Source organism: Strigops habroptila, chromosome 5, assembly GCF_004027225.2.
Source record: "Strigops habroptila isolate Jane chromosome 5, bStrHab1.2.pri, whole genome shotgun sequence".
In the NCBI taxonomy this organism is placed as follows: domain Eukaryota; kingdom Metazoa; phylum Chordata; class Aves; order Psittaciformes; family Psittacidae; genus Strigops; species Strigops habroptila.
Genome location: NC_044281.2, coordinates 52,525,956 through 52,549,661, shown reverse-complemented (window position 1 = coordinate 52,549,661; position 23,706 = coordinate 52,525,956). Strand labels below are relative to the sequence as shown.

At 44.6% G+C, this 23,706-nt stretch overlaps 2 protein-coding genes across 3 annotated transcripts in view; one reads left to right on the top strand and one right to left on the bottom strand.

Moving 5' to 3' along the window:
• The window catches only part of OSBPL11 (oxysterol binding protein like 11), a 43,318-nt gene extending 37,213 nt beyond the window's left edge, over positions 1 to 6,105 (bottom strand). Inside the window, exon 1 of one of the 2 annotated variants that reach the window (XM_030486626.1) lies at positions 5,758 to 6,105. In XM_030486626.1, the coding sequence (XP_030342486.1) occupies positions 5,758 to 5,897 (140 nt within the window). In that variant the 5' untranslated portion in view covers positions 5,898 to 6,105. Of the gene's footprint in view, positions 1 to 567; positions 913 to 5,757 lie in introns of those variants that run through there. The other variant, XM_030486627.1, reaches the window with a different exon arrangement.
• A 10,876-nt stretch (positions 6,106 to 16,981) lies between these two features.
• The window catches only part of LOC115608855 (glycerol-3-phosphate dehydrogenase [NAD(+)], cytoplasmic-like), a 16,285-nt gene continuing 9,560 nt past the window's right edge, over positions 16,982 to 23,706 (top strand). The window contains exons 1-2 of the mRNA XM_030488295.1: positions 16,982 to 17,171; positions 22,440 to 22,617. Of these exons, the coding sequence (XP_030344155.1) occupies positions 17,131 to 17,171; positions 22,440 to 22,617 (219 nt within the window). The 5' untranslated portion in view covers positions 16,982 to 17,130. The remainder of the gene's footprint in view (positions 17,172 to 22,439; positions 22,618 to 23,706) is intronic.

Genomic DNA, 23,706 nt, shown 5'->3' with positions numbered 1-23,706 from the left:
AAGCAGCTAGGGCATTCCAAAGGCCACACAGTGTTAAAGAATCTCCACAGATCACCAGAAACGGAAGGAAGGAGTATCAGGGCTCATTCTGACATAGGCTTGACATCAGAGCCACCACCCAGCCTGAAAGCTGCCAGCAGAAGCGTAATGGCAGGGGCAGCAGAACCCCCATCCCCATTGGTGGCTGGTGCCTCAATGTCACAATGCTGGCAGGTTCTTATGCCAGTGGGGAACCAAGGAAGCGGAGTGTGCTCTAAGAGAGGGGAAAAATCGAAGCAGGAGCAGCCCTTCCCAGACCTCTCAGGTAACACCACAAACTTACAGCCTCTCACTCCCTCTTCAGTTGCACACAACAAGGAAGGTGTTTACAGTTACTGATTATAGCGAATATACAAAAATTCCATGTATGATTCCAAAGAATTTTGTTTTAAGCTGTACAGAAAGAAAACACAGAACGAGAGATGGATAATAAAAACGAAGTACTAGGAGTACCAGCATCAGAGAGAACTGTCCTAGGGTGGCACTAACATTTTACACAAAGGTTTAGGAGGTTTCTTTTTTACTTACCAAGTCACAGGGACTTAAACTTGAATTCTGGCCTGCTCACAGGAGTCCAGAGTTAATCAGGTCAGCTAACACACTCTATTGCAGCCTAAGCAAGAATTCAATGCTTATATTAATACTCTGATGAGAAATGTTGAGTTCAGAGACAAGAACACATGACCAGCAAGGGAGAGGCTGGCAACTTGAAGCATTGTTGAACACTGTGCTGCCATTACCTCCTGTATCTATTCCTATCAAGCTGGTTTCAGCTTCAAAAGGCCAAACAGATGAAATTCATCCTCCCAAGATCAAACATTCTTGGAATGCATATGTTTTCTTTCAATTAAGACAGACATCAACACCACCCTCAATTAAAAAAAAAGCTTTCTTATCAACATCCACTTGAGATCGTATCAGTTTCATGACACTTTATTACTATTAATTAGATCATTTTTGCAAGATAGCATGAATAAAAATCATAAACACTTCCACAGCCTAGCTCGGTCTCACTCATTTGCTTCCACATGTTCGACATACAAAGGATTTTAGTAATAAAAAGGAATACAACACAAAAAATAACAAAAATCAATTCTGAATTTCATAGCAATCCCTTGAAAAACCCTTGAAAAAAGTCAGTGACCCTCCAAGTTAACTGGGATCAAACTCAGAAATAAGCATTTCCTTTAAAACACATTTCCTATGGGATCGCTTGATGAGGAAGAGTTCATGATCATCTCAAAATGCATAATTAAAATACATTCATGTGTTTCAGCTACCAGTTCTTCTGTTATGTTTACCACATACTGACCTGCCTGAACACAGAAGACTGAATTAAGGTCAGTAATTGTTTACTCTGTTTTTCAGTATTTATAAAGAGGGCTTGCACGGTGTCAACTGTGAAATAAACAAAGTCCTTACAAGGAGGCTGAAAACCATTTCACTTGCCTTAAAATTGTTATCCGTTTGCATTTGATACAAAACAATTTACAATGTTCCTCTCCTTTGCCAAAACCCTTTCTCTGCTGGCTATTTGCACTTCTGTTTGCTTACTATCAGCCTCTGCTACTCTGGCCTAAAGCCACATGGAGTAATTCTGCAAGAGAATCTGCCTTAATTTGGTAACCTAATGACAAGCAGAAGCCACCCAGTATGGTGCACCCTCTTGCAAGAAGCACCCTCTTACCTGCCATTGTCACCCCTAGCAAAAAAAACCCAAAGAAAAAAAACATAAAAAGTAATACGTGTCTAGAAAGTTGACTCCTTTATTTAGAAGCTACTTTCATCCAAATGTTTTTCTATACAAACTCACAACTGCAGCACTTAAGTAAACTTTCAGGAGCAGGTAACTAAAATTACCTTGCTTCCTTTAAAAAAAGGCAAAAGACACATAACCTGTAGCATTTTATAAATAGATTGGCTAAATCCATCGTAAGCAGATGCCAAAACCTTTTCAGAAATAAGGAACAAAGGCAGCTATCTACAATAAATACATGCAGAACTGAAAAGCAAACAGGTTTTGAAATATAACTTGTAAGCTTAAAAATCAGCAATCATTTGGGAAATTCATTAACATTTTACATGTACTTCTACCAGAAAGGGAATAAATGCTGGAAATCCTTTTAAGAGCAGCTGAATTGATTTATGTATCTGAGGGCAGAACCACTAAGAAAAATGTAAGAGGATGGCACATTAGCATGTCTCCTACTGGGAAAGACAATCTTGTTTCTCTAGTCAACTATAGCGCTTTGAAATTTTGATTTTGTAGATAAACGAGAGCCAGTAATTGCAAGTCACTTCTCCCAAAATTATCTGAAAGCCCCTCAAGCCAGGCTGAAAGGACTTGTTACACTTCTCTGGCACGCATTCTGACCAGTTCTCTATTCAGCTCATAGACAGAGATTCTGCTTTCTGGTTGTGAAATTTTTATGTTATTCTGAATGACTACAATTCACGTGTCATAGAAGTACCTGCCAAAACTGCCTCCCTTCTTTCACTGCTTTGAAACTACTCTGTTCATTTAACCTAGAGCAAAGCAAAAACCAAATGAAGAAGGTCAAGAGTAAAAGCAGAATTGCTGAATGCAAATAAGTCTTCATATGGACAACGCTACACCTACTTCCTAGCTTGGTTACTGCTGAAAATAGAGAACCTGTTTAGAAAAACGTAATAATCTTAAGTTACTTTATCAAGTAATCTTTTAATAATTTTAAGTTATTCGTAAGTGTCACCTCATGTTTCGCCAAATGAAAATAGGGATAGAGAGTTTAGAGCGCGGCACAGCCTCTGTTCATCTACTTAACTGCAAGTGAACACCCACACTATTCCAGACCTCAGTCGGAAAAATGCAGCTAAGGGTTGGGCCGGTCTCAGATGCACTCTGACACTGATCATGTACTCGTAAATAAACAAGATCACTTCCTGTCAGATGTCTAGAAGAGCAGTTTCTCAAGAAGCCTTACCTCCTATTAAGTCAAGAAAAAGAGTATCTTTATGCCCTCTGAAGAAACTGTGCTCTTACAAATTCCAAAGGAGACATTGCTGTACTGAACTGCCTGAACTCAGCATACACAGGCGACAAGCAGAAAGCGTGCAAAGAGATTCTGCACTGTCTCTACATCATCTGAGGTGTCTGACAGACTTGGATTGTCTCTTCTTCTCCACTACAAATGTTTGGTGCAACTCTGTCACAGCTATTTAAAAATCTCCCTATCATTCCCCTGCAAAAATATGAAGTTTGACTTTCTGCTTCATTTTTTATTTTCCAGGCATGCACTTTACCCCAAGAATGTTTAGTTTCCACCTCTCTGAAAGATTCAGTTTTCATTATTTCAGGTTCCAACAGTGCTGAAGATATTTTTTTTCCCCCCAATAGTCATAATTCCCCATTTGGAGCATTAAAGTATCAGGCCGGATAAACTTGATTATCTTGATTAAATTAAAGGACTTGTTGTCCCATTTGTCTGACAACTATGCTACAGCTGTTTTGCTAAGATGCTTCATTGAATACAGACCTATACTTCAGCACCAGATGAGCAAGTACTTCAGGACTCTACTTCTGCCAAGCTGTGTGACCACACATCGCTCACAGTCTGCACTGTAGAAGTTAAAGATCAAACTTCCACCAGAAGCTCCCAGAAAATCAGTTTCTAAACCCTGTATTTTAGACTGATTTATTATTAGAGGGGTCTTTCTTTTCTCAAATACATTTTAGAAGAAATGTAATACACAAAGTGAAAACCAAGCTACAGCATGCCATGCAGGAGAACTTCCTAGGGAGGAAGCGGGGAAAGGTGATATTTTGTAGGTAATTAGATACAGAGACAAATGAGGAGCAAATAATTGATTTCAAACAGAGCAGAGATTAACAGTGAGGTACCTCAAGTGTCCACAATAATACAATTAGTACATTAAACTTGTCCCAGTGATCCAGAAAGAAAAAAGGGATAATTTGCGCTAGGGTAGTAGAGCAAATTAAACCAGATATCAATAGGTGCAAGCAACAACGTGGATAGTTCCCACCTACAGCTGTCAAGCCACTAAACTGGCTATCATTCTTATGAGCAGGCTTGACTTCTGCCCTACAAGCCACAGCACTTAAAGAAGAGACAAAATGCTTGGATAATTTTTAAAAGTGGAATTTCACTGTACAGCACTGACCTGTGACAATCATTTCAAACATACTGTAGTAAAAAGGGGTTCAGGCAAATCAGGTATCTCATCTCTTCCACTGCCTCCAATTCCACATAAAAATACTTCAATTTTGATTGAGTAAACTAACTCCTATGTTTTACAAGTGAAATACATGGACAGTAAGTGCTTGGTCACAGTAACAGCAATTTTCATTAGAAAATTCAGAGTTATCCTTGAATCCAGAGGATTGTTTTTTCTTTTTAAAAAAGTTAAGAAGTAACTGGAAACAGCAGATAAGACAACCAATAACTGAATCTGACAAGAAGCTTTCCCTATTTAAAAGCCTGAAATATCTGCCTAGAAATCATCACTTTTCGTTCTGGCACTCGTCACCAGAAAACTAAATTACTCATGACCCAGATTCCCAGTGATGACTGAGCTGCTTGCTCCCTATTAGAATCATCAGGCACTCAGAGCCTGCACAGCCTGGGCGCTCGTTTGTCTAAGCCATCTGATGGCCCTCCATCCCGCGCAACACACACAGAGGTACCACACTCCGGTTTTGCTGTCTCCACAAGCAAGAAACAGCAAGCCAGTCCATCTGGGCTGGCAGATGACGGCTCTGGAGAATCTCCATTTGAAGAAGAAGTGTGCAAACTTCAAATCACAGCAGTATTTTCAACAGCAACATGGCAGAACTCCAGTCAAGGATGAGACACCTCAAAGCAGAGATTCGGAAATCTCTCAAGCGATGTCTCAGAAAACCCACTATCAGTGTGTGAGCGGGAACTCTTTCAATCTGAAAGCACATCAGAAAAAAGCACACGAAAACCTCTAAATCCCTCAAATGCACAGGCAGGTCATCCAAAGGAAGCATTTTAGTTTGAATCCATTTTGAACTAATGCTGTGTGCTCAGCTTCTCCTACTTTCTCCGCTCTCTTCTGCTATATTTGCCATACCTGAGTAATCGCCCTGATTTACGGTAAGCACAGCCATTCTTAAACTCAGACAAAACAGAAACTCCGTGTAGATTCAGTTTCGCTACCAGCAACAAATAGAAAGCATCAATTAAAAAAAAAAAAACACCCTGCCATTAAGTTCTGAAAGAAGATACACCGGGCTAAAACTTGGCACAAAGTTTAGCTTTTTGGCAAGGCTGGAAAGTGACAGAGAGCCTTCAACAACTTTAAGCTGGTGTCCACGCTCTGAGAGCGGAAAACAAGATCTAAAAGGATGGAGCAAAGGTACACTCCCGGCAGCATCTGCAGCCCGGACGCGGGGCTTTGTGCTGATACTCAGGCGCATGGAAAGCGGAGCCGAGTGACAGCCAGCCCGTGTGCCGTCGCCACGCCGAGAGCGCACTGAAATAAGAAAGCGGCGGCCGGCCTCAGCCCGGAGCCGGAGCGAGGGTGCCCGTGTCCCCTCCAGCGCTGCCGAGGGCGGCCACAGCCGGGGCAGCCGCAGTGACAACCACGCTCAGGGCGGGCAGGGCGTGCGCTGCCCTGCGAGGGGGACGCGGCTCAGCAGCACGGACGGCCCCTCGCCCGCCACCCGCAGCCCCCGGCCCGGCCCGCCGCGCCCACCTGTACTGCCAGCCTTTGGCGCCGCGGCCGCCGCCGCTCTTGCCTCCGCCGCCGCTCTGCCCCGCCGCCGGCGGCGGCTGCTCCGGCTTGCCCTCGCCCTCCGGCCCCTTCATGGCCGCCGCGGGGTCCGCGCACTGCATGGTGCCGCGGCTCCCCGGCCCCTCAGGGGCGCCCCCAGCCCCAGGCGGGCCGCCTCGCTGGGCAGGGAGTGAGCCCGCCACAGCGGCCCCGCTCAGGCCGCGCCGGGGCCCGGCCGCGCCCGCCCCATGCGGGCTGCGATGGCGGCGGCTGCCGGCAACCCCGCGCCCGGCTCGGCTGGGCTGGGCTGGGCTCCCCGCACGGCGGCAGCGAGCCGGGGAAACCCGCCCTCTAGCTCCCTCACCGCGCGGCCCGGCCCGGCCACCCCTTCCGGGTCAGCGCCGCCGCCATCTTTAGTACGGGCAGCAGTGCGCCGGGTAGGCCGCGGTCCGGTGCTGCTGCACTTGGAAACGTAGCAAACCTTTACAGTAATTTTAAACTCATGGCTACAAGCATTCTCTTCCTCCAAAAAAGTGAGGAATAAGAAGAGCGAGAGATCCAAGCTGTGTTGTTACGGTCCAGGACTTGAGAGCCTGTGGCTGGTATGTTGCTGACTGTTGTCACAGAGACCAAGCAAAGCCACAGCACATCCAGGCCTTCAGAGCAAATACATTTTTCGTCCTATTTTTCTTCACATTACTGCATATTGGCAACAGCCACGCAGGTTTTTTTCTCCTTCACGGAATAACAGCAGAGCTGAGAGGGAGAGATTGGTTTGGTTGTGTGTAATCTTTCAGGCCAGGCTTTTGGACAACCAAAACTTAACTGACTGCGGCTGCATTATTTCTTAAAATCAGGGGCAGAGGATCTTGTTCTGGCTTTAATCAATCGGCGCATGAAGAAGAGGAGGGCAGAATCAGACAATGGTTAGCAAGGTTGCTGTTCTGCTCCACATCTCATCTGAACTCCCTCCTCCACTCTCCAGCTCTTACTATACAGCTATAATGTAAACAATCATTATGCAAAAGGTGCTAAAAATTCCTGATCTGAGACTCTAGATAGAAGCAAAAACATAAAGGAGAACATATATCAGACAAATAGTTTGTTTACCTACCAGTAGCAGCTTCGTACCCGATGAAAGCTGTCCTAGCTTTCCCACCTCCTACCACCACGTTCCCACTTTCCCAGTAACGTTCAAAACATCTTTACCTTTTCCTGTCAAATGAGGATAGAACATTATGAGCATCATGTCTTTATAAACTTTAATCTGGCTCTAAATTAGCAGACACCCATCCCTACTTGCCAAGCACACACAGACATAATCTCAGCTAACAGACCCCAGGCAAAGACTGCCTGTTGCACCTACATCTATAATCTCTCTTACAAAGACATAATATATTACTCCTGGATAGGCATAAAATCCCCCACTTCTGCCTTTTCAGAAGCATGTTTGTCACTGCAGGGGGGTAAAAAAGGGCTTTTTCAGCTGCATTTTTCTCTTCTGGAAATACAGGCAAACAGATCAGCAGATCCATGTTGTCCATCAAAGAAAATTTTGTGGAGAACTGCACTCCTCTTGCCCTCCAAACATGTTAGTTCCTCCTCTGCCAATCACAATTTCAATTTTAATTGAAAATACAATGTAATTGCATGGTGTCGTAACGCATGCCAACACCATTTTCCACCGAGATTTTCCTGGGAAAACTTGAAGCAAAAGGAACTCATGCAAGAATTCCATTTGTGTGTTTTATTTTCCCCCTGTGTGAGGACAACCACTCCCAACAGAGACGTATCTTCATCCATGTTAGACCTTTTGTTACCGTCACAGGCAATCGGTAGGATGTTCCTCCACCTATAATTTCTCCTACATGTGAGCCAGGCCAGCTATCCTTAGTGCATCTGTCTGCACCCCTAAGCCTCTGGTCCCTGAGCACAGGGCGGTAAATTCACATTTGCTTCCTCCATGCGTTTGCTTTTTCCTCTTTAGAAACGGTGTTGTACTTGCAGTACCAGAGGCTGTCGTAAGATGGCATTGGCAAAATACCTAATAGCATAGGAAGGCTAACAGCCGAACTACATTTGCTAAGGGTTTACAGTTCAAGCTGCCTTTTATCTTTAGTTTACGGTTACTACTATTTATAACTTGTGTTCAGGTTCACTGCTCTTAGTCTCCTTCCCCGGTTATAATTCATTGGCTAAAAATGACCAAAATCCCACCCTGGCCCTTGCAAGCGCAGCAGCAAGCGGTTACTGAGGTCCCACAGTAGTGCCCTGCCTGCAGCCTGCCTGAGCCTTTCCACTCACCGTGATTTCTAGGTCCAGAGGAAGAAATGAGGAGGAGCTGCAGATCTGGAGGAGGAAAGCATGGATAGGATAACACACATTTATCGACATTCATCAACTCAAATCTCTGTAGGCCTGATTATGGCTGAACTGGATCGTGTTTCATTATAACTCATGTTAAAGCAAATTTGCCATCATTTATCATCCTGTTAATTTGAGGAAACTGTCCAGGATCTGACCAAAACCATGTGCCACTCTTGCTGATTTCTTCTGAAGCTTAGAGTCTGGCTTAGCATCTCTTCAGACCAGTACCATTTCTTCAGAGCAGCAAGGTCTTTCCATGTTCAAAGAGTAAAGCTCTTAAAATGAGCACATTTTTCATCACCTGTTTGCTTAAAAATACTTTTCTTTTTTTTTATACATATATATGTACATGGAAACAATGATACAAGTTTTCTACCACTCCCTTGTTGGTAGGACAGGATTTTTTTTTTTTCACGACTTAATAATTATCTTTAAATGAGACCAAGTTTAACATAGTTTTAGATCTGTGTCCTCCTCTGGTATCTGGTCCACAGAAAAACAATTAATGCTCCTGTCTGCTAAGGGAACTACATCCTCTACAGGCATGCGGAGGAATGACATCAATCCTGGGAAAGGAAAGCCAAAGTGCAGCCTGCCTTTATTGCAGGAGAGTGATTTTTCATAATCACTGCTGAACTGGGAGAGCTGCTGCCTAATGAGAAAGTGACCAGAAAAGTAACGTTCCTAATAGCGCTTCACATCTGCATTTGTTAATTGTACAGTCAATGGTTCATAGTGTTAGATTCTTTCTCAAGGCAACTGATACTTGAGTTTATTGAAAGTCTGGAAAACATTTGATGTTTTCTGGGCTCTCCTAGACAACCAATATGAAAGAACTTTCTATCCTTACTAAGAGTAAAAGATACAAGAACAAGAAAATAAATTTGGATAAAAGAACAGCTTTTCTCCTTCAACAAACTGAGTGCATAGCTGTGTTCTCCTGACCATAGGTGAAAATGACCAATAAGGTCAGGTAAATGTGTCACAAATTATTTCACCCGCCAGAGTAATTTACACTGTAGAGATCATTTGAGAGAACATCTTGATTTAGGAGCTTTACAGCTATCACTGAGTCACTGGGTCTGTGGCTTTGCTGTATCTTAACATGCATATAAAGCACTTCTCTGACATGCAGGATCTATGGTGTTCTTTTTAAATGGTTATTCATCAGTTCTTCTGTAATCTTAATGAATCAAAACCTTTTTTATTTGGGCTCTTCAGTGACTGTCAGTCCTCTTCTAATTTCTTTGCTCTTCTCTATCAATCCCTATGCATCATATTCTGCTGTAATGCATGTCCAGCTGAAAGCACCAGACTCACAAAAGGCAGCAGCTCACGTTGCCTACAAAGTTTCCATCTCTGTCCACAATCCGTTCATGTCCTTCACACTCACATTTGGCACCATTTCTAGTTCCATCTCTCAGCACGACTTCACATAGACTCATGCTCTGGCTCCAGCATTACATCACCCCAACACGATCCAGATGTGGAAATGTAAATTGCAACAGCGGCAAAGACTTGGTCTGGCTGGAAGCCAGGAGTGTAGTCCCAGTGGCTTCCCCCTCTGTGAGGCACCCTCTGAGGAAAGGACCATGCCCTGAGGGCTCACTGAAGAACAGGAATGAAGGACCTTGTGTTGCCTCCCGAGCAGCTTCTTTGGACTTGCTGCCTGTGTATGGCTATTTTTCTTTGATGCTTCTGTGTGGAGTGAAGAATAATTGCCACAGCCCAGAGCTGTCATCCTCATCATGCAGCCACGACACTGCTCTGTAGTCATCACATGAGAACGAAGCCCAAGCCACATCCCTCTCCACACCCGCATATTGTGATCACGCACTCACATTGCCTTTTACCTTTTAGACCTCAATAGCATGTGATTCTGCCCACCACCCAGCCCCACCACCAGGGAACGGTTAAAGCACTTACACCTGGTCTTGGCAGGGACTTCCAAGTCCCTGCACAGACTAAAGCTTGTTCTAGAGAGGAAGGTTACCAGTAGCAAGAGATAACTGTGTTATGACCAGAGTTCAAGACCTTTCTGTAGCCACAGTACCAATAGGCACTTTGGCTCAATCCCTTTGCCTGCCTTTGCATGGCTGCCCAGCATGCAAAGGTTTAATCTGGCAGTCTGCTGGAGCTGCTGTTGACAGCTGATATGCATCCTGGGTCTCCCTTGAGCACCGGCCCTCTGCTTGCTCAAGGCACACAGGGACACATCCCTGCCCTTTTCTCTCCATCTCATGAGCAGTCAGAGAGCTCAGGGTATTGCCTCACCACCCACTGTGTCAGGGTGCAAGCTGTTCTAGCACACAGGGTGATGGCTGGAGCTCATCACCCCTGTCTGGTCCTTCTGTACCATGGGAGGGCTCGCCTTCTGCTTTGAGCTGCCTCAACAGCTCACGGGTGACTCTGCTTCCTGAGTTAAAGGGCATCTTTTCCACCATGTTACTCACCACAACAGAGAGTGAAACAGAAGCTTCCTCCAGATAGCCCCCTACCCAAGGCCTTTGTGTGGGGAAGGGGGATTTAAAAACACTCATTTGCCTGCTTAGGGCCTTACTTCTTAAATAAATGTAGACACATGTGAGTCCATCACTGAGGAGTCAGCCCTGAAGCACACTATGGAACCACCCAATAGGTTCTCTGCATGGGGAAGGTGAGCAGCTGCCGAATGAGCTGGGCTGGGTCACCTCCTGAGCACACACTTGCTGCAGGGAGAGAAGAGGCAGTCAAGGAAAGCGTGTCTCTGTACCACCAGCTTGGGTCCAGTGTGTGCCCAGCAGACATGAGGGGGGCATGTGCTGTTGTGGTTGAGGGACTTCGCAGCTTTTTCATCCTTCTCATGGCCATCTCCAGCTTTTCTCCAAAGGCTTTTTCTGCCCTATCTTATGGCACAACATGGCATTGCTGCCTCCAACTGTTCTGCAGCCCAACATTGGGACTCCTTTCCTCCATGATTCTCAATTACCTGAAAAGCTAATGTTTTTATGGGTTTTTTATTAATGTCTCGACTAACCTTAAAAGCTGCTGAGTGAATTCAGTTCTTCAGTCACTATCCCCTCCTCCTAGAAGCATTTCTGTGCCACGCTTTACTCCTACGCACCTTTCCTGCATGGTTTCTATGGCAACATTAATATCTCTCCATCTGCTGTGATCCCCATTATCATGTTTAGCTGCTTGTTATCTCAATCAAATGCCATTCCCAGGTATAACAAGATAACAAGATCAGTTTGGAAACCAAGCCAGAACACTTGGTAATTTTTGTACACAAACCTGTCCTTCATAATTTGATTGCTATGTTTCTATATAAGCTCTGCTTGTGGGATACTAATACTGAGCTCTTCCCATTTCCGGATCTCTTACTTGTATCTGCACACTCTAACCAGTTCTGCATCTGCTTCGTAATTTCCAAATGACATCCTTCTTGTTGCAGCCTGTGCTGCCTACAGAGTAGGTATATTTGGATTCTGGAAAGTCTTCGTAGGTCTGTTTGCCTGGGGTTTCAGATCTATTTTAAAGAAAATTAACTCTTCAGTAGCCAGTACTGGTTTTCTTCCAGAAAACACTTTTTTCACTTCTGCTATAGTGTTGTTGCTTTCCCTAAAAACCCTTCCCATGAGATTACGGAAAGTCCTAAAGAGTACAGATAGTTTACAATTGGCTTCTCAGCCTGTTCAGCTTGAATTCCTTAAATTACTTGGAATTACATAGATTTCTATGGGGCTAAAATCCAGTCTCATTTCCTGCTAAGCACCTTTTTGGAGAACTAATTCAAGTGTGAAGAAAAAGTTCTTCCTATATAATCCAATCAGAACTCAACTAAATAAAATGAGTGGAGTAAAAACTTCACTGTTGATTTGTTTTCTAGATCCCATGAGTAAGTAAAAGCAGACTGCAAGAAGTCCATGTGGAAGCTGTAAGTACATTGGACTGTCAGCTCTTAGGGGCATAAATTGACATTATTTATTTGTACTTAACATCCTGAATGTTAAGTACAGCTGCTTTGCGTTATTACATGCTACTCAGTGTAAATGGTTATTATTTACTACCTGTAATTAAAAATAATTAAGTGCACAATAACATAGTGTTTATATATATACACATATAAACCAATGCAAATATTCCATGTAGAATATAATTGAGGGAAAGCTTATGTGCAAAAATTTTCCACTGGAAAACAAAGAGGCCTATGATATATGAGTAATTTTGATGTCCATGAGGCTGACTAGCATAAGGTGAAGGTTGTGTATGGTGCTTGCAGTGCGGGTAGAGTTGGAATGGTTGGTTTTTAATAGTCTGCAGACCTCATCCAGGGAAGGGTTTCTGTGGACGCTCACAACAAGTGAGCTCCTCTCACACACCCAGGCTGAACATGGAAACCCTTGTTCTAAACTCCAGACATACCCCAAGCTTAACTCTACCTATGGCTAAACAGGTGAGAAAATTAAATGTTTGAGTCCTGCTGACATCAGCCCATAAAGTTTGGAAAAAAAAAAACCAACCCAAAACCACCTTGATTTTCTGCTCCTCTTCCCCTAAACCCTGATGCCTGCATTCCTAGAGATGCAAAGGAGCGATGCTGTCTTGTCACCACCCCAGGGACTGCTTTGCTATCAAGTAGTCACAAGAAAGAGGAGGCTCACTTAATCTTACTTCTCACAAAAGAGATCAGACAAATTAATGCAGAATATTACCTGTAGCTCTGTATGCCCATGTAGGATGTGAACTGTGATGTAGACAGTGAAGGACATCTTAGGAATATGCAGAAAGCCCAGTCAAAGAAGAAGGGAGTGATATGCAGAGAAAACTATCCTTCAAACATCCAAAATTAAAGGTACAGGTCAAAATAAAACAAATCAGACCTGCACGGGGAAGGGAAGTGAGACCAAAAGGATTTTTAGCTGCATGATTACAAAGGAAACAAAGGAAAGCATCGCCAACAGTAAGAGCAGGGCAGATACCTAAGAGCCAAAGGAATATACTGCTTCAGTTTCTATAACAAAGAAAATGTAACCCCAGAGAACAGCACACTTAAAGGGCTAAAGGGCATGGATATGTAAATCACTGCATGCAATACAGCCACAAAACTCAAGAGCTCTTTACCCTTCACTTCTGAAGACTGAGTAATCTCCATCGGTGAAATCTATAGACTTTTTAAAGCAAATGTTAGCCATGAGTAACCAAAGACACCGAGGGAAGCAGAAAATGGGTTAAAAGTGCAAGCTAGGCATGTTATATGTGGACTACCCCAATATCTTTGATAAGATAATTGCATTTACAGACAAAGGAAGACTAAGGAAAAGTAATAAATCTTATCAACCTGGACTTTGGTAAAGCATTTGATTTGGTATTATCTAGATAATTATTAGTTAAAGTCGAGAAGATGAGGATTAACGTAAACACTATAAAATGCCAAAGGAATAATACTGGGGGTGAAAACTGCTAATGGGGCTTATAGCAGAATTATGGGACTGGAGGAATTGGTCTTACTGAGTAACTTCATTAGATATCTCTGCGCAAAAAATGGCAAGTGGGGTAATGAAATTTGCTAATAGCAAAGTTGGGAGACATTTTCAATAGAGAGGAAATACCACAGGAAGAATTATATGATTGTTATGCCCTAGTAACAGACATGGGATGAAATGTAACAGCATAAAATGAAGAGGCATGCACTCAGAGATTGATAACATTTCTGCTGTAAATTAAAATTTATCCACTATGAACAACAGAAGAGGAAGAGCCACGTTCCTGATGTAGTTATTAAAAAAGTAAATACAGTTTTTTTATGTTGAAAGCCACATATTTCCAGGAACAATAAGTAGATATATACAAGGCACTGGGTAAAATTCTGCTGGGGTTTTAGGGCATCATTCAGGTTATTGGTGTTCAGCAAGCCTGAATTCATGCTGAAATAGGTACAGAGAAGTGCCACCCAGATAATCAGAGGAAGAGAAAAGAGGAGGTAAGAGAGCATGTCTTGCTGAGCTTGGCAAAATGAACAGTGAGAAGGGATCCAATTCCTCTCTGTAAATAAACTTGGAGTTTAAGACAGGCAGAGCAGGAGAATAAGCACCAGGGGAGAAGAATCATTCACATTTATAGATGGCACTTGTGCTAGAGCAAGTGGGCATAAATTGGGTATGAAATGGGGAAAAGGGCTCTAACTGTGAGAGAAGTAGTGGTCTCAAACAGCTTCTCCTTAGAAGAGGGGGCAAAAAACCTAACCAATTTTAAGATGGAATATGATGAGTCTGACAGCAAGAACTGGGCCAAGAACTCTAGATCATATGGGGAAGGAGAACAGAGGACTAGCCCTATCTCATACTCACCTGGTTTATCCTACTCATTCAATTGTATAGAGCACCCAAACACCACCAACCAGTAGCCAAGGAAGCAAAGCACCCAATGGCTGTATCTATACCTTAGGAGAAAGCATACTGCCCCTTACTTTGCCCTCAAGTCCCTCTCTACAGAGCACCCAGCCCCACCTCTCCTCCCTGTCCATCCTTGGCCTGCCAATTTTGACATTTCTCAGCCACATTTTTCAGGGTGTTCAAAGACTGCATTGCTATTGCACAAAGAGCCACGCCTGCGTTAGGAAAAAAGTGCCCATGGGCTGCCCTGGCTTTGTGGCACTGACACTGAGGTTTTTCTATTTGCAGCAGCTGTTAGGCAGAGGAAAACTTTGGCTGTGTAATCTCCGGCTGCTGACACGTGTGTGACCCATAGGTGCGGACGATCAGGTGAGCTTGGGTGGAGGTGGCCTTCAGAGGGTTGTCTGTATCCTCCCTATTAAGCAGACCTAGCTTTTATGCCTGTTACGTGCTAATGACTCACACCTGAGAGGTAGTGCTCATGGGCTAATGTGAAAAGCAAACATTGTACCTTTGTGGGAAAGGGCAGATCCTTCTCCCTGCCTGATAAAGCAACAGTTGTCAGCATCCCCCGGTACGGCTCTGGGCCTCCGGCATCTGAAAAAGGACCCATTTCTTGGGGCCATTCTTTGTCCCCTCACAACACTGCCACCGAGACAGCCTTGACATCCAAACCTGCCAAGTAAAACTGCCTGCAGGCTGCCTGGAACAGTCCTTTGTGCATGAATGCTTTCCTATCCATCTCTGTGGAACAGTGAATGCACAAATCCAGAGGGCAGTTCAGCACCAGCACAAGTTATCTACTTCCATGGCCAATTAGTGTCACAGATGTAAAAGCTAATGTGTGCACTGACAGACCCGGGCCGCATCCTCTGCTCTTCACAAGTGCTGCCATATCCATGTGCCTGCTCATCCCCTGCCAGTCTCACCCCTGCCAGCTTCTAATGGTCAGTGCAACCTCAGTGTGGAGGCCACCAGACTGATATAGTTCCCCTTTGTAATTAAAAGCTTCCACATCAATTTAGATGAAAACATTACAGTTTGCAATACTATATAGACTAGGGACATCTGTTGTATGCAGTGGCTGTGGAAGCCAGTGCTTCACCGAGTTTGTCCTCTCCTTGAGGCCTGGGGACTCACCAGGACAGAACAACAACAAGCAGAGAAGGTTCAGGGACTGAGCGGGGCAAGAAGGATGATGGCTCCTCCTTACCTCCCCAGTAGGTTTTCTTCATGGAAGGAGAATAATTTAAAAGGAGAAGAGGGCTAAGAGGCACAGGAGATCAATACAGCAAGGGAAAGAGCAAATAATGGTGAACAAGTAGGAAACTGGTGGAATTGCCTCTGGAACTGCAGAAAGGCACTTGTGCATTGGCTGTGCTAAAACTGTGTATGTGAGCAACGCCTCTTCTCACAGAGCTCCCCATCAAGCTTCACACATGCCCAGGGCCCCAGCTACACCTTCCTTTTCAGCAACCTGTCCTGATCATTTTCTCAAGGTATTTTGTAGGATTTTGCCCTAGTTTGCTATGTCCCCAAACACTCTCACCACCGTCAGGATGCACCAAATAGCTGAGCCGATGAAGCTCACAGCAGGCAAGCTGAACATACGTGTACCTCCAGAAACACCCACGGGCTTCTGAAATGTTGGCAGCCAGCCTCCCTCTATGAATCATGGGGTCGGGCGTCCTTGTCACACACAGCCAGAAACCCACTGAGCCAAGCTCTGGTGCAAAGGCAGCAGATGTGGTCACTGCTGAGCCCACAGCCTCCCGCAGGGGAAGGGAGCCGGGGCATGGCAGGACGAGGGGAAGGAGGAGCGCGGGCGCAGGCGCAGAAGTGCAGGGAGGTAACAAATGCAGCTCTTTGGCTCAAAAATGAGAGAGAAGGCTGCTTTGAAGAGGACACGGGGTGTAGCAGAAAGTTGAGGTGTAAAATGTCATAATTTGTAGGGTGTTATGTATGATTAGACCATGTTGGGGAAAAGGAACAATACTCCATTTCCTTCTTTCTTGCAGATAAATTTTATGGGATGCCCCGTATTAAAAGTTGTGATATAACCCAGGATTTATCAGCTGAATTTATCTCTGCAGATGCACTCATAACCTTTCCCTGGTGTGATCCTCATATATCAGAAGCATTTAAGCCATGATGCACCTGTCTGGCAGAACATGGGACCTCCAGATGTCTCTCCCTGTCCCTAAGGGCTCGGCTTTTATCCTTCCCAAACTCTGCCACCTTACCCACCCTGCAGAAACCCCCGGGGCTGCCGATGGGCGTGAAGGTCCCACACCATGAGAAGTGCCGGGCTGCCCTCCCCTCCCCACGCAGGTCCTCATCCCTGTGAATTCCCCAGAAGGTGCCCATTTCCCCGTTCCCTCTCCAGGGCGTTGAATCCGCCCATCGAATCGCAGGGCAGCCCCTGGGGGCAAGCACCGGCGCAGGCGGAGCCGGGGGGCAGTACCGGCACTGCCCCCGGCACCGCCGCCCGCTCACGGCCGTCCCTCCCGCAGGCGCCGGGGGCCGGGCCGGGAAGGGCGGCGCTGGCAGGCGGGCCGGGCCGGGCCGGGCCGAGCCGCCGGCAGCAGCGCCGGGCGGCAGGGCAGCCCGCAGCATGTCGCCGCTCCGCGTCTGCATCGTCGGCTCGGGGAACTGGTGAGTGCCGCAGCGCGGGGATGACCCTAGGCCCCCCGCCTCTCCCTTGCTCTCCTCCCTTCCCCACTCCTCCCTTTATTCCCATTTCTGTCCTTTGTCCTCTCCCTCCTCGTCGTCCTCCTCCCCAACCCCGCAGCGGGCGCGCACCGGGACAGCCGGGCCGTACCGCGCGGCGGGCCGGCTCCCCCCGCCGCTGCCGAGTGCCTCGCAACAGGTCCAGTGCGGAGAGCGGCGGCGCCGGGGCAGCCGAGGGTCTCCATGGTCCTGAAACCTCGGCCCCGGTGCCGATCATGTGCCTCAGCCTCCTGGACTCCCCGAGCAGGGACAGCCGCCCCTGGGAGATGCACCAGGCAGTGGGAACATGAAAGACATGGGGCTCCTGCATCGCTGGGCAGTGTGAGCCGTTTAAAGCCTGGTGACAGGCCGGAGAGAATCACAAGAGGAGCAGAGCTGTGCCTCTGTGGTTGTGTGCGCCGGTGGCTGGGCCCAGGCGGTTCAAATTTAAGCATTCAGTAGTGATGCTGTTCATGTTCCTTTGAAGGAACTGGGGCACAGGCTCCATTTAAAGCTATGCCTTATTGGCATCTTTCACTTCCATCCCCCTCAGCATGTCATTTTGCATCTCGGTGCAGATGCAGCCTTGTAGAAGTCTTGCATTCAGGTCCCCCATTTATCCTTATCCGCATTCATAAGAATATGTTTGCTACTGCTTAGTCCCTTCTAGCCTGGACAATGCTCCAGAGCTCCTTGGGTCAGACCCCAGTGAAGGCAGTAAACCGTATCGCACCGGACTTTGCATCTCACTTCTCTTATAGTGTATGTAAACTGAGCACAAACAAACAGACCAACATGTATGTGCATGCACTTGGGATTAGCAAACCCAGCCTTCAGGTAGCTCTGTGGATTGTTTTTGTACCAGGCAAGCAAGCCTCTTAAGATTTTTAAAATATATGACAGCTAAATGGAAGCAAATGCCGGAACAAATCAATAGGTATGGGAGTGGTTGCTTGTGAGCTGTTGAGAACACAGCATACCTAAAGTACAGCTCTTTGCCTTCCTGCCTTGCAAAACCAGTCCATTGCTTTCCAAGCCCCCACATGCATGCTCCTTCTGATCACAGGCTCTTTGTGCATGACATCTCTCAGACACAGCCTTTGACATGTAACTGCACAGCTAAGTCTTCTTTGGGAACTCATCATCATGCGTCTGCCTTTCTCTGGCCCTGACAGATGCAGTCCTGCCCCATCATTTCTGTTCCAGCTTCTCTCTGACTGCTGCTTTTAGCATGTCATTCCAGCACTTGCATCCCTGCCCTCCTGCCCTCTTTTCCCTCACCTTAACTTAACCACAGACATCCAAGCCTGCGCAGGCAGCTCATTGTCGCTTCCAAGCCCATGGCTGAACACCTGGGAGTCAGCTTTTACGTTTGGTCAGCCCACAGTGACAGCCTTCATTGTTCTCTTACTGCGTCCTCAAGCAAGCACCCCCGGCCTTTCCCAAGCTGTCCCCTTGCTGTAAGACATTCTTCAAAGCCTCATGGTTGTCTCCTTTCAGAAGCCGTACTTGAGAAAGGAGAAAGTTTGCCTTTTTCACATGTACCTACAAACTCAAAAAGGGTTGTGCCGCAGACATACAGAGACCCCAGCCCATTCAATACTATATAATTGTGCTGCCTGTCTGCCTGGGCCCATCTCTTGCTTTCTACCCTATACATAGCCTGTAAATCCTTGGGGAGGAGATAAACATTGTGCTATGATGTGTCCAAATCACATCTATTCATAGGCTCTGTGGCGGAACAGGTTGTCTTAACACAACATAGAAAAGCCATGTTTATCTTTGGCAAATATTTTTATTCTGTTCCTCCTGAATATTTGGGTGACAGTTCAGACCACTGCTCTTGAGTCTTTCCTGCAGCTCAGAGCTGCGCTGACAATGCAGCATGTCACAATAGCTCATGTCAGCTGCAGAAGTTCAGCAGGTCACTGGGACTTCCTAAGTCAACACTGCCAGGAGTGTGGTATGGTTAAACAAAGTGCGGCACTGCATTTTGCAGTTGCCAGCCAGGTGCAGGAGGGTTTGTGTTTACATTAATCGCGGTTCAGTTACCCGTTTTTAAAATAGAGGTTTAATTCACTGCCTGGCCTTTCAGAATCCAAAATCTCTCCCAAGCATCTTAGATTTGCTTGGACTGCAGATTCTTCAGCAAAGTTTCAGCTTAAGCTAGGTTCTTGTCTTCAACATAGACAGATGGCCAGGCTTTTCGCGGAGGTGCATGGAAGGAAAACAAGAGCCAGCAGTCATAAATTGAACCAGAGGAGGTTCTGACTCAATATATAAAGAGAGGAGTTAAAAACAACTCTATGAGAATAATAAAGCATTGGGGCAGCTTGCCCAGAGAGGAGGTGGTTCTTGGAGAGTTTTCAAGACTTGATTGAACAAAGCCCTGCGTGACCCATCTACACTCACTGTTGTTCCCACTTTGGAAACCTCTGATGGTCCCTTCCAACCTGAGCAATACTATAATTTAAAAAATTTGAGGTGGTTGGCTAAGAAAGAGACTGGAAGAAGACATGAGCATCTTTAAATATCAAAGGAGAAAAACAATATCTCAACCTTCTAGTCTAGAAATGGGCTTAAACTGTGGTAAGAAAGACTTAGGTTAAATGTGAGGATGATCTTCCTAATGCTGAGGATAGCAAAGACTTGGGATGGGCTGGTTGGGGAAGGGAAGAGACCGGCAACCACTGAGGTCTTTAAGACTTCCTCAGAAAAACTATTAGGAGCAGTGTAACTTCCTAATATAAGTATTTAAGGGACTAGCTGCTTTGCGGCGTCCGTTAAGCTTTATTTTTTAGCAGATCTGATGTATGCCTCAAACACTTTCATATTCATATATGTAAATAACAGGTCTTATTTGAGTTATTCTGTATCAAAGCTTTCTCATTAAACTGATAGAAAATCTCCAGATAAAAACTTTCATTTTCTTAGCAATATAGAGAAAATTTGGAGAAAATAAAACCATGGCAAAGTCTTTATATGTGAGCATCCTTGTTTGCTTAAGCAGCCCTCTTCCACCAAGCCTGTGTAGTCTACCAAACACCGCCTTCACAGACAAAGCAATTCTTCTTCCCTAGGCTGGTGACTGAATTTTAAATGGACCAACTAAAACAGAGCATCAGGTCTTGAACTGTTTGAGGGGTTTGTGGTGACTGATCAATGCCTTTTAAGCATTAAATCCTTTCTCCCCCAAATCCTCATTCATCTAAAGAAAAACCAAAGGAAAATACTGTTATTTATGGAGCTGCCTTTATGCCTGACATACCTTCACCGATATCTTGTCAATAGGAAAATACTTGGCTGGCAACATCCGAGTGTAGTGGTAATGACAGCTCTGCTAGAAGATCAGGTTTATCTACTGAGAGTTGAGAGTCCCATTCAGGATTTCAGAGGTTAGAGCTGCAGTGTGCATCTTTCACCAGAAAATCACATTAACTTGGTAGATAGCTAGAAAAGTTGTTTTTATGGATAGGCTTGAGTTCTCAGTTCATCACCCAGGTTGTGCTGGAGACTCTGGCATAACCTGGAACAATGAATTTAGATCTCAGGTTTATCTGGAGAAAAAACAAACAAACAAAACCACAAAAAAAGCCCAATCAAACAAAAAAACCCTTACCCTTTTCTTTTAATACGTATTTCTTATGCAGAGCACAATTCGTCCTCAGTTCAAGCTTTGATTGTGCTCTCTGTAGATAGCAGGGCAAGAGAACCAGAATATAAGTAATTTTATAAATAATATGAATGTATGATATGACTGCGTCTCTTTTTTTTAAAAAAAGCAGAACTCTTACAGTAAAGGTTCATCCCTAAAACATTTCCCTAAATGTTTTAAAGGGCCAAAACCAACCATCCCTTAAAAATCAAAACCAACCCCAAAACCCCAAACCAAATGAAAAAACCCCAAAGCCAAAACCAACCAACCAACCAAAACCAAAACCAATCAAACAAAATAGCATTATGGCAGCTCAGGAGATAACATGTAGCCAACACTCAGCAAAGTGAAACCTGATCTCAGTAGTATTTCTTTATAGTTAAAGATTAAGATGAAGCCCTTACTTTTTTACTGCTTGTTGAGCAATTCAGCCTTGTGCAAACCTGTTATATCAAAAATGTGGTTGAGCCAAGGAGAGCCAGTTACGACGTGGTTTCCCTTTGAACCATTGGCAGCATGGACCTACCTGGACTTCGTCTTGGATATGCTGGAGACCTTTACCAGTCCCAGAAAACATATCACAGCTAAATCCTGTTCATGCTGCTCATTGCAGGAGTGTTACAAGTGGGTCAGAGGACAAGAGTGTTGCAACTGGAGCTCCTCTTTCAGTCGTGGCAGTAAAATGGCCAGTACTCGAAAGATTAAAGTAGCATTAAAATGGAAAGAGGGAACAGAGGAGTAAAAGTAATCAGCCCTCCTCCCCATATAATTTAAAGATCATTAAACAATACTGCCAATATTTTCTGTGGGGTTTTTAATTCTCTCTTGCCAAGAAAATAAGTGTATGTTTGCAAGGCCACAGTGGTGATAGGGAGATAAAATTAGTGTCTGAGCTGAGATTAAAAAATGCTCAGCCTGACTGAAGAAGAGTAAACTGGATGGTTAAAATATCCTCAAGCTGCAACTATTACAGATCCTGTTATGGTGATATATAGAACAATAAATAAAGAAAAATCACCAGGTTGAAGATTTTTTTTTTTTTTTTTAAAGAAAATAACAATTTCTGAGGATTTGGCTCTTACATAAAATCCTAATTGCAACTGTTTGGCTATTGGTAGGAAAGTGGGATACACCTATTTTAGATGAGATGTACAAAGACTGTCACAGCAGATTGTTCAGCGCTGCTTTACCACCTGGGTTGTTTTACATTTGTTCATCTTCAAAAAAATAAAGAATGAGCCAAGGATCTAGAGAGATTTTAATTGCAGATACTGTATTTTCAGCGCTGTTGATGGTACATCATGCTTCGACTCTATAATCTTTGATATGACTTCAGATCCCTTGGTTACAGTTCTGTTTTCTCTGTTTCTACTTTCTGAGGGGCTTTTGATGGAGGGTAGTGGATAAAGCTTTCTGACAAATGTAGCAAGCACCTGAACTGCGCTATAGCACAGGCCTTTTCTATAAGTTCTTATGTTTAAAATAATTTCTGTTTCCAATTCACAATAAAGCTTTTTGGTTTCTATTAGTTATTTCTTTTTTTTTTTTCCTTTTTAAAGGGGATCAGCCATAGCAAGAATCATTGGCCAAAATGTCCAGAAGTCCAACAGATTTGATCCTACTGTCAAGATGTGGGTATTTGAAGAGATCATCAATGGAAGAAAACTCACAGAAATCATCAACCAGGAACATGAAAATGTTAAATATCTGCCTGGATACAAGATACCCAAAAATGTGGTAAGTTGAAAAAAAAAATAAATAAATCACTGAAATACTTTTATTTTTTGTAAGGGAGGCAACATCTGGCAAAATTAAGGAAGTAATTCACTGCTTCATTCCGGTTTGCCACCTAACTCACTCCAATATTGACATAGAACTCACTGGAATATAACTCACTTTTGTGACTTCTTGTCTTGTGTGTCACACACAACTTCAAATGCCAACTGTCGGGTGCTGGTAACACACCATCCTCCTCTCTGGCAGAAATCAGCAGAACTCTGTAGATGGCAGGCAGAGATCTATCTGTCTGCACGGAGCTATTTCAAACCCACAGCATCTCCTGGGAAAAACAGGGAAAGCTGCTGCTCTCCCTTCCAAAAAAAGAAATCAACAGCACAGCTACCAGCACAAGCTTGTAAGCACAAGGGGCTGAATAGTGAGCTATTGGCTCATGGGTAATTTCAGGCTAGCAACACACTGCTATAATTAATAATGCTGTAAATTCCACCAAAAAAATAAGGTATTTAATTTTCGTGAACATTTAAAATACTGAGTTACGCATTTCTAATTAATCTAATTAAATTAATCAGCTTAGATGATTTACTGCTACTGAAGCAAGCAAGGTGAGGGGTTTTGCCTGTTCAAGATTTTGCCAAATGCCACTGTTTTGTGAATTAAGGAAAGTAGCACCACGTTTCTGGAACTGTTGCAGTGGTAAAAGGAAGTTAAGACACTGCACATGGTGGGTCTCCGTGCTTGGAGAGTGGTTATATTTAGTACTGCATTTAGTGCTGCAATTGCATATTTGCACTCCCGTGGTTTGAACTTGGCACGCAGTTCTCCTGGGGTACGATTGATTTGTCACTTACTTTTACAACCTTCTAGCAGGTCAACAGGCTTGTCATCACCACTTGAGAACAGCCTCATCCTCTCTATAGCAAAGTCTGAGCCTTCACCAGCAGTAAAGCCTTTTAAGGGGGACGCTCACACCTTAATCTCTGATTGAGAGGAGAAAAAAAAACCACAACCAACCCCAACCAAATTTTCCTTGCACTGCTCTACAGCATTTTGGAGAGACAGGAGCACAGCCCGTACAGCGCTATCAGC